Here is a 10,631-nt window from a genome sequence, read left to right on the forward strand (position 1 = left end):
TGCAAGTAGTGACTACAGACAACTAGAAATAGTGGTCCTGATGCAGGGATTTGCAAGGAGAAACTGAAGGAACACTGCCAGAGCCCTCCAAAATTACCTTCAGAAGGCCCGGCACTGCTCGAACTGTTAGAAACAGACTCCATAAGGGTGAAATGAGGGCCCAACGTTCACAGGTGGGAGTTGTGTTTATAAACAGCCCAACACTGTGCAAAACATTTCGTATTTTCTACAGAACACCCAGAAAGGCAAATTCGCCACTGGCGCCCTGTGCCCAATACAGATGAAAGCAGGTTCACACTGAGCACATGTGACAAACGTGACAAAGTCTGGAGACGCCATGGAGAACGTTCTGCTGCCTGCAACATTGTCCAACATGACCGGTTTGGCAGTAGGTCATTTATTGTTTTGGTTGGCATTTCTTTGGAGGGCCACACAGCTCTCCATGGACTCACCAAAGGTAGCCTGACTGCCATTAGGTACCAAGATTAGATTCTCAAATCCCTTGTGAGACTGTATGCTGGTGCGATTGGCCCTGGGTTTTTCCTAATGCAAGACAATGCTAGACATCATGTGGCTGGAGTGTCAGCAGTTTCTGCCAGACAATGGTATTGACGTAATGGACTGGACCACCCATCCCCAGACCTGAATCCAATTCAGCGCATCTGGGACATCTTGTCTCGGTCTATCTACCAATGCCAGGTTGCAGCACAGGCTGTCCAGGAGTTGGCGGATGCTTTTTCCACGTGTGGGAGGAGATCCCCTAGGAGACCATCCTCCACCTAATCATAAGCATATCCAGGCGTTGCATTGAAGTCATACGGGCACAGGGAGGCCACACACACTACTGAGCCTTATTTTGACTTGTTTCAAAGGCATTACAGTGTTTGAGAGTTTGATTGATCCCAGAAGCTAAGCTGTCTGGGGCTTCGCTCCTGGAGGGGTCTCCCAAGGGAGACAATTCCTGTTTGCCAAGTCAGACAAAGACCAGTTCAGAACCCTCTCTGAACCAGAGCTGGGTTTTGTCGTTTAATTTTTGTGGTTGTCAAAGCTTGTCCATAGTGAACACCATGCTCCAGCACAAGAGTGTCCATCAATACACATGGCATCAGGACACCCTAACTTCGGCTGTGTGTCTTGGACACTTGGGTAACTCAGGATTTGCTGGAGGGGAAGGAGGCCAGAAAGATTTGGGAGACCCAAGCATACTGTGAGGGTCTGCTGAGAATGTCTAGCTCAGCCAGGGAGGTCTTTAACTCCCACACCTGGGAGAGCTTCAAATTGGTACCATTGGAGGTTGGTGATTTTTATTCCGAGTGGACCATGTATGCCACGTCTTTTGTCTCTGCTGCTATTCGGAGCTTTGGTCACAAGTTGCATGGTGCCTGTCGCGGTGGAAATCCCAGAACGCGGTGGTGGATGCCGGAAGTAAGGGATGCTGTTCAGCTGAAGAAAGAGTCCCACCAAGCCTGGCTGGCTTGTAGGACTCCATAGGCAGCTAACAGGTACTGGCAGTCTGCAAGCTGCAACTCCGGCTGAAACCGAGGCAGACTTTGTCCTGGGAGGAGTTCAGGAAGGCCATGGAGAGGAACTATCGGTTGGCCTAGAAGAGATTCTGGCGAACCGTGCGGTGCCTCAAAAGGGGAAAACAGTTTTTTATGCAAACAGAGTTTTTAGTGAAGGTGGGGAGCTGTTTACTTCGACTTCAACATTGTCGGTTGCTGGAAGGAATACTTTGAGGATCTCCTCAATCCTTCTGAAACACCTTCTCTTGAGGAAGCAGAGGCTGAGGACTTTGGGGTGGGGCTGTTCATCACCCAAGCTGAACTCATTGAGGAGGTCAACAAGCTCCTTGGTGACGAGCCTAGGGGAGTGGATGATGTCTCCCCGAGTACCTCAAGTCTCTGGATGCTGTGGGAGTGACACGTCTCTGCAGGCAGTGGTGGTGGTTCCCCTTTTTTAGAAGGGCGACCAGAGGGTTTGTTCCAAATATTGGGGAATCACATGCCTCAGCCGCCCTGGGAAAGTCTTGGGTACTGGAGAGGAGAGTCCGTCCAATAGTTGTAGAGGGGTTTTGCGTCCTGATTGTTGAACAGTGGACCAGCTCTACATATTCTTTAGGGTGCTGGAGGGTTTGTGGAAGTCCATATGTGTTTTGTGGATTTGGAGTACCCGTTCCACCACATCCTCCGTGGTGTGCTTTTGGAGGGGTTCTCTGAGAGTATGGGGTCTGGGGAACCTTACTGAGGTTTGTCCCGTCTCTTTATGACCAAGACCTTGGTTCGTATAGCCGGCAGCAAGTCTGGTCTGGGGACCACAGAATTTCCTCTCTGCTTTTTGCAGATGATGTTGTCTTGTTGGCTTCAGCCAGGATCTCCAGCATGCATTGTAGTTAAGTGTGAAGCAGCTGGGACAAAGGGTCGACACCACTAAGTCTCATGCATTTGTCTTAGACGCCGACTGGCTGTGCTTCTTTCTGCTCTTCTCTCTCTGCATCTCTTCATTGCCTGTTTTTTGTTCGAAACTCCTGTTAACCTTTATGGTTGTGTGTGTGTGTGCCCCCCCTCCTTTCCAGCATGGCCAGCAGCTCTACCGTCACATCTACCTGGGCTGCAAAGAAGAGGACAACAACCACAAAAACTTTGAGCTGCTCTTCACCACTCTTGCCATCGTCACCATCGAACTGGCCAATGAGGAAGTAGTGATTGACCTGATCCGACTGTCCATCGCTCTGCAGGTGACTGCTGCTCTTTTTGTTAAAAAAAACAATTGGTCTGCTTTCGCAGATCCCCTGACTATCTTACTTTTGCAGGAAATGTGTCTGATAAACGAGGAGAACATGCCCATGTTCATCCGCTGTGGCATCATGGCATCCGTGGCAGCATACCTCAACTTCTTGAGCCAGATGATTGCCAACCCCCCGTTCTGTCAACATGTCAGCAAGGTGAGTCACCACCACCTCTCTGCTCTGGTAGTCTTGCTCAGAGGAAGATCTCGTTACTGACTTTGCTCTTCTCGTCCTCAGGTTATAGAGATGAGAAGCGTGGAAGCTCTGTTCCTCCTGCCAGAACACATTTTCAAAGACAAGTGTCCGTGAGTGCTGAGATTCCTGTGTGAAAAACATGTCTGTCATAGTTCTGTACAGAAGCTAATAGAGGACAAAAATAAATGCTGTCTACATTCAACATACAAACATCACCTACAGAAGCCCAAAGAGAACAAAAAAAACACTGTTTTCCTCTCACATACAAAATTTACAGAAACAAACACATTTATATACCAAAGTAACTATTGTCCAAACAACAGACTCATTGATTCATTAAAGAAATTTCATTTTGGGTATTATTTATTGTATAAAATTAATGATTTTCAAAGTTCTGAATTTTTTTATATTTAACTCTTTTTAAATATATTTTTTTACACCCTTTTTTTATAAACAGCTTTCATTTGATGTTATCTTTGAACCAACTGCCGTTCTAAATGATCATTTGTGATCATTATTATTTAATCAAAATAAAAGTGTTAAAAAATGATCACAAATGGAAAAGTGGATTTGACTCAATAAATGTAGCTGTAAAAATATTACAAACCCTTCCCTGGTGTTTTTCTGCATCTGCTTTGTGTGAAATCTTTCTGCGGCTCAGAACTCCATCTGGAATAAAAAGCAGACATCTGTTGATCGCAGATGATTATGAGATTATAAGATTCCATCTCTGATCTCAGAGCTCCTCGTTAAAACACTCTCAGCAGTCAGAGATTCATGAGCTGCAGCTGCTAAATTTGACCTTTGGAGCCTCAGCGTCATGAATCTCATCCGGATATTTCATGCGTCTAAATTTGGTTTCAGACGAATCCGAAGAGTTTAAAGAGGTGAAGTTGGATAATTAGCTCTGGCTTCTTTCCTGCTTTCTTCCAGACTCCCTGAATCATTGGACAAGGAAGACAAACATCTTTATTTTCAGACGGCAGACATTGCAGAGTGTCTGGCAGGACCGGGATACAACGCAGAGAGGCTGTCCGTCCCGTACATTCCCCAGGTCACAGGTATGACTAGAGCTACATTCAGGGGAAGGGGTTCCAGATGTTAACACACATTTCTATGTGTGTATGTCTGTGCAAATGACAGAAGCATCTGGATTTGAAATGGTTTTTGGTCTAAAGATTGCTGACGAAAGTTTTAGAAATAAAAAAAAGTGCTTAAACTAAATCACAAATAAAAAACGGTTTTAGCTTAATTCTTTGTCTGGTTTCTTCAGTTCTGTTCCTAGATTTTTTGGGATCCAATATAATGCTTAATTTATGAAGCAGCTTTGAGGATGTGAAATAAAGATTAAAAAGTGATCCACTTAGCATAACAGAAATTGCTGTTGTAATAGTTGTCAACAACCAAACCAGAAGTGGTCCAAAGTAAGAACCCTGTGAAACATTGGCTGTGGCCAATTCTACCTACATCACTGAGGTTCAGTTTAATCTTTGTAATCAGTGGAGAAAGCTAATCAATGAAGGTGTTTGGGATAAAGGCTGAACCTTTTATAGGAAAAACTTGATGTTTAAAGCCACAACTGATGCCTCAGACTACATCAAAGGCAGTTTGGAGTTGGAATCCTCCACAGTCATCATCATAACTAACGTTAGTTATCTGCATTCTCACCAGAAAACCAAAGGAAAGCTAATTAGTGAGATGAATTCTCCTTTCAAACTTCAAGCTTCAAATATTTGCTCATCAAAGAACAGATCAGTTCATTTTTGTTCTTGCAAGGATTCTTCTTCTGAGGTGAAGAGATTAAACAGAAAAATGGTTAATCTTGGTTGTTTTCCTTCTGCTGCCCCCTGTCGTCAGTGCTGTACACTGTAGGTAAAATCATCCACAGGTGCAAGCAGACGTCTAGAGGTAACGGACTGAAATAGAGCTGTAGACGTAGTTTCCTCCACTGTTATGTAAGAGCAGATCAGCGTCAGATGAGAACCCTCCCTGACCTCCTGCTTTCAGAGCAGACACTCCTCCACAAACGTTTTTTTAAAAACCCTGTGTATAGCTGTGTGGTTTTAGCACTGTTGGTCATGGTTCAAACCCCCCACTTGACCACTAAGCCTCAAACTGTGTCTGTGTGGATGTTGGCACGTAGAAATATGTTGTGCAGTTATTATGCTCACCAAATGAGTGAACATCATTCATGTTGAAATGTGTAAATGTGTGTTCGTGTACAACAGCTACATTTTTGTTGAATTATAAAGGTAAAAGTTTCAAATTAAAAGTAGAAAAAAGTAGTAGATACTTGTAGATAAATGATTAAAAAATCCCCAAATATGTAAACAAAGTTAAAAATCAAGAAGCGGAAACGACTTAGAAACCATCTGTAGCTTGAGCGGATTCTTCAAATATGTTGGCACTCATCCCAGTAGGCGGAGTCTCTCATCATAAAGTGTGGTCTGTAGTGTGGATTTGAAATCGTGATGCAGAGCCTCCTCCTCTGCCGTTGTCCAGAACACCTGTAGCTGACTGTTTCCTGCAGCAGACCTGTAGATGTCTATGTTAAAAAAGACCCCCCCTCCCCCCAATGATGCGATTAAAACCTTTAGTCTGTAGGTCTTCACAAGTTTTTAATGTTGTTGATGTGAGATCCTAAAAACAACAGAGGAATAATCTACGCACTTTGTTCATCTGCATCTCACCTGGACGTGTGGTGGTGAGTATCTGCTCTAGACCTGACTGTTGTAGCTGAAGTTTGATGCTGCTCATGTGTCGAAGTCTGCATGACGCTTGGTGGAAACCTGGGACACAAACATCTCTTAATGCTGCCTGAAGAATAGAGGCCCATAGTGCCTTCATTGACACCACATCCAATCATAGCACATCCCGGACTACCCCCTCACATAACCAGCCAGGTTTTTAAAACTGGCGCAGCTTCTGAGATGCATTAATGAAGTCATCAGCCTCAGTTGGAATCATTGGTTGTTGTATACATTTTTTTATTCTTTCTTTCCATCTCTCTATCTCTCTCTCTATCTATGTCTCTGTTCTATCTATATCCACCCCCCTCCTTTTCTATCCGTCTTATCTAATATACCATCACTAGCTGCGTTTACATGGGCAAAAGTAATCAGAAAGAACGCCTGATCGGAAGAAAAATGCATCATGTAAACACGCCGTTCGGAATACTCTGCCCCGATCAGACTCGTTCGGATCAAAATTTCTTTTCGATCGAGATAGGTGGGTTATGCCGATTGTTGACCCGATCGTTGTTCATGTAAACGGTTCATTCCGATCGTGTGTCACTTCTGCTCTGGTTTTACGACATGCATAGACGGTGTTTTGCTCCAAAGAAAGCTTTGGAGCTCAAACAGAACCGACCCACTCCTTTGCGGAGGCCCGGTGAAAAGCGCCACTCCGCTCTCGCCCCGCTGGCTCTTGGCCTCCCCACTCTCTTACACCCCTCACGAGGGGGGTGCCGGGGAGGAGCGCTTCGTGCCCCGTGACGGCTGGACCCTGCGCGGTCCTGGCTCGGTTGCCAGTGGACCGAGCGAACTGTGTCTCTAAGCAGAGCAACCGGATTAAGAACTTTGTGTTTGAGGGGAGGGAGGATGCTTTGTCACGTGTCGATTTTGTTTTGCGCTTCATGATATTCATAACATTAATAAAAGCATGTCTGGAAGATGGCTGCACGGTGGCGCAGTAGTTAGCGCTCTTGCCTCACAGCAAGAAGGCCTCCGGTTCAAGTCCCGGCTGGGGGACATGAAAAAAACAACATCAATGGGGGACTTTTCTGTGTGGAGTTTGCATGTTCTCCCCGTGCAAGCGTGGGTTCTCTCCGGGATGTCCGGCTTCCTCCCACCGTCCAAAAACATGCTTTACAGGTTAATTGGCAACTCTAAATTGTCCATAGGTGTGAGAGTGAGAGTGAATGGGTTTGTGGACATTCTACCCTGCGACAGACTGGCGACCTGTCCAGGTTGTCCCCTGCCTTCGCCCACAAGTGGCCGTGATAGGCTCCGGCAGCCCCGTGATCCCGAAAGGGAAAAACGATCAAGAAAATGAAAGAATGAATGTTTGGAAGATCGTCTTATATATTACCGAGCAGCTGCATAAATATATATGACAGCAAGGTTTGTTTACTGTGGGACTCATTTCCTTTTCCAGTATTTTCAACACTACTGCACATGCCCAAATGATTTATTCTGACCGAAAGTGTGACCATCTGAACGTTTGTTCTAATCGTAAAAAGGTTTTCTGTGCCAATGTGCACGGTTGAATTTTAATCCGACCATTCTGATCAAAATATTTTGCCCATGTAACCGCGGCCAATGACAGTGACTTGTTTCCATTATTTAGTCACTGAGTTGATGGTTTGATGCTGGACTATTTTACAGAAACATTTCTAAATGTGCTCTAAAATGCTCTACTTTTACAAAAGCCATTGTTCTCCCTTACAAAGAGCTTTTTCTTTCAGTGTGGATGTTCAGAGCTGCCTCTGTCAACCTGTCCCAGGTGTGCAGAGGCGTTGGTGCTGATAGAAAAAAGCTTACTGCGTGTCACAAGTCAGAGTGCGGACAGATAGAGCAGAGATTTCTCTGCAGGTTCGCGATCTCTCCACAGTTGGAATGAGCCTCCTTAGAGTGCAGACTGCTGAGTCATGTTCCAGGCACACAGCGGAGGTCGCGGTGACTCATGCAGAAGTTAATTAAAAAGTGCTGCCACTTGGCGTTCCTCTTCGTTGGCTTATTTTTCACACTGATCTGTGTAAAAGCGTGGACACTCATCCTGCATCGCTGCACTTCTCCAGGTTTTTCTCCTTCCTTTGGAGATGAGCATGAAAGTTTCTTCCTGGTCATGATTAGACTGTTTTTGTTGAGCTTTGAAAATGTGATGACTGATAAATATGTTTGGAGAGACAAAAAAAGCCTTTTAAATGTCTTCATTAAGAGATGTGTGGGTTGAAGCATTTGGTTGGTCGTTACCATGATGGTGGACTTGTTCAGATCTCAGAACTGCAAGCTTAAGTTGTCCACGAGCAGCAATAGAGTAGAAAGTTGTAGTAGAGCAAGATAGTTCAAGGTTGGACTAATTTTAAGTGCTTGCTCATGTTTTGGATGCAAAACAGGGGTTAAATAGATTTAGATTCATCCAAATTATTTAGTAGTACCACACATATACGGTACATTTGCATGACCTGAGTGCATGTCCCACTAACTTGGCTGCTGACCAGAAATGCATCTGGTTTGTCTTAGTTAAGAAGATACTTTGTGCATTTCCGTATTACTAATCCTCATTTACCCGGACAAGCCCCCATTTTTCTTTGGTTCAAAGCCAACAGAAGCAGAAATAAGTAGAAATACAGCATGGTGTGAAAATAGTCATCGTCAGTACATCACATACAACTTCATCTGCTAATGCTGACTACAAAGACACGCCCCTAAAGCTACTCCGTGAGGGAGCTTAATGCCCCCTCAGCGGGGATCTACGTGGGAGCCTGTTTGGCCCCCCACATTCAGCTTTTAGTAGTAAAAGAAATCCCAAAAGAGGAAAAATATAAAGCTTATCTGTAAGATACAAGAGACCTACAATAAACTCTGCTGCTTCATGAAGCCCTCACAGTACATTTAAAGGCCGCCGGGATTTATTGGCAACTGTTGTCCTGCAGATGAAGACCGACTGACTAGGAGGAAGAGCTTTGTTGACACCATCTCCCTGCAGGTGGACATCATGCCCAACAGCCTCCCAGATAAGGTTGGTCTGATTCTTCCGTTGTAAAAACAAAAATGAGTTCATGTGTGAAGGCAACACGGCTCCTGTTCTGTGCCTCAGCAGTCACAGCTGGCAGAAGAGATCACCTTTGCCACCCTCAAGAAGGCCATTGGTAAGCACTTTTCTGCTCTCCTGACCACAAAATATACCCCTTCCACCTTTGAGCCGAAATGAACCGATCCAAACACGCTGTCAGACACCACCGGCCTGGAGGAGCAGGAGCGGGAGAAGAGGCGTCAGCTGATGGAGAAGTTCCAGAAAGCTCCGTTTGAGGAGATTGCAGCTCACTGCGAGTCCAAGGTATCAAAAAAAGAAAACGAAAATAGAAATAGTCAACAGATGAAACATGATGAATAACGTTCCACCCTAAAATGTGTTTTCTTTAGGCAAACATGCTGCACGACCGTCTGGCTCAGATCTTTGAGCTTACCATCCGGTAAGTTTATTGTTTTAAGCTTCTGTTTAAAAGTGTACATCATATTTACATCTGTTTATGGTTCAGAACCTGGAATAAACAGAATCAAAACTGTCCAAGATTTTTCTTTAGGGATGCTATGGGTTATTTCCTTTTTTTCTTTTTCTAAGACTAGAAAAAAAGTATATAACAGTGGAAATGATTTGTGACCTTTGTGACTAAGCGCCATCTTAAGTCAAAGTATGATATCATATCACAAGGAGAAAGCACCTGTTCAATCCAGAAAGTTGTCCTGCAGCGTCCCGCTTCTCCCATGAAGTCGTCCAGGTTCAGAGTGATCCCAAATGTTCATGCTGTTGGGTGATTGCTTGCTAGCAACGTTTGCCTGCAAAAATTAACATTTCTGAACTGCCAGACTATGTTGTACTAAAAAACAAAGGTATATAGACGTTTGCCTTGAACCTAACAATTCCACCGACGGCAACCCTCTTTAGTCAGTTTAGAAATGTGGACTATTATCAGTTATTTGTTCTGCTCATGAACGGGTTTCCTGCCAATACATCGCAAAGATTTCTGTCTGTCTTTTGTAAATACTTATAAGCGGATAACAGCCATGTTGTTTGATCATGTATCGTATTATCTCCACTAAAATGAAAGATCCATTTTTGAACTTATGTAATAAATAAGTAAGGGTTAATGGCCGACGAAGTGTCATTATCACTATTTAATGCACGCCTTGGAAGCCTGAACTTTCAGGCTTCCACGGCGTGCCTTAAAAAGTAATAATGCATACTTCGAAGGCCATTAACCCGCTTATACCATGGTCACTTACAAAAGCAATAAATATTAAACAGTTTTTAGTCCTTAAATCTTGTTTTCCGATTTGGATAACTTTACTCACAAAAGCGGCCTATTTGTTACGTGGTACGGCGCGTCACGTAACAAATAGGCCGCACCACCGCTGTAGTCAAGATCCGGCGATATAAAGTGAAATACAGTATATATATGCTGATCTTTCCAATGGGTTGAATAAAGCATTAGTTCAGAGAGGAAGTTCACCTCTTACCGCTTGTTTTTGTCCAATGCTAAAGGTTGTTTTAAAGAAGCCGGCACAGTGATGCAGAACATTTAAGCTAGGTGACCGGAACTTCTTTTTTCACCATGCAGTTATCCTGTGGTATATGACTTTTTAACGCACACCCAGCAGCCAATCAGAATCGAGTATTCACCCGGACCATGGTATAAGGCCCATTGAACTAGAGGCGAGACAAAAGAATCAGAAGTCATTCAGACGTCATTGTTCACCGTAACTCTGGAACCTGTTTGTAACATTCTACAGGTTAGCCAAATTAGAGGTGTTAGCCACATTAGCGTTTTTTTTTTTTACGATACCTAAAACTACCATGCTAGTTTGCAACAGACCAATACAGCTAAAACGAACGTTACTGTTCCTACGCTACCTTCTGTAAGTGTGCC

The 10,631-nt window shown here is 44.2% G+C and overlaps 1 protein-coding gene across 9 annotated transcripts in view; it reads left to right on the forward strand.

Annotated features, from left to right (window-relative positions):
- The window catches only part of efr3a (EFR3 homolog A), a 113,355-nt gene that overhangs the window by 100,198 nt on the left and 2,526 nt on the right, over positions 1–10,631 (forward strand). For 3 of the 9 annotated variants that reach the window (XM_023965563.1, XM_023965564.1, XM_023965571.1), the window contains 9 exons: positions 2,573–2,734; positions 2,810–2,941; positions 3,023–3,090; positions 3,914–4,041; positions 4,838–4,888; positions 8,643–8,722; positions 8,801–8,852; positions 8,937–9,040; positions 9,127–9,176. In XM_023965563.1, the coding sequence (XP_023821331.1) occupies positions 2,573–2,734; positions 2,810–2,941; positions 3,023–3,090; positions 3,914–4,041; positions 4,838–4,888; positions 8,643–8,722; positions 8,801–8,852; positions 8,937–9,040; positions 9,127–9,176 (827 nt within the window). Of the gene's footprint in view, positions 1–2,572; positions 2,735–2,809; positions 2,942–3,022; positions 3,091–3,913; positions 4,042–4,837; positions 4,889–8,636; positions 8,723–8,800; positions 8,853–8,936; positions 9,041–9,126; positions 9,177–10,631 lie in introns of all 9 variants that reach the window. The other 6 variants (XM_023965566.1, XM_023965572.1, XM_023965565.1 and 3 more) reach the window with 5 other exon arrangements.

This window comes from Oryzias latipes, chromosome 17, assembly GCF_002234675.1.
Source record: "Oryzias latipes chromosome 17, ASM223467v1".
Lineage (NCBI taxonomy): Eukaryota > Metazoa > Chordata > Actinopteri > Beloniformes > Adrianichthyidae > Oryzias > Oryzias latipes.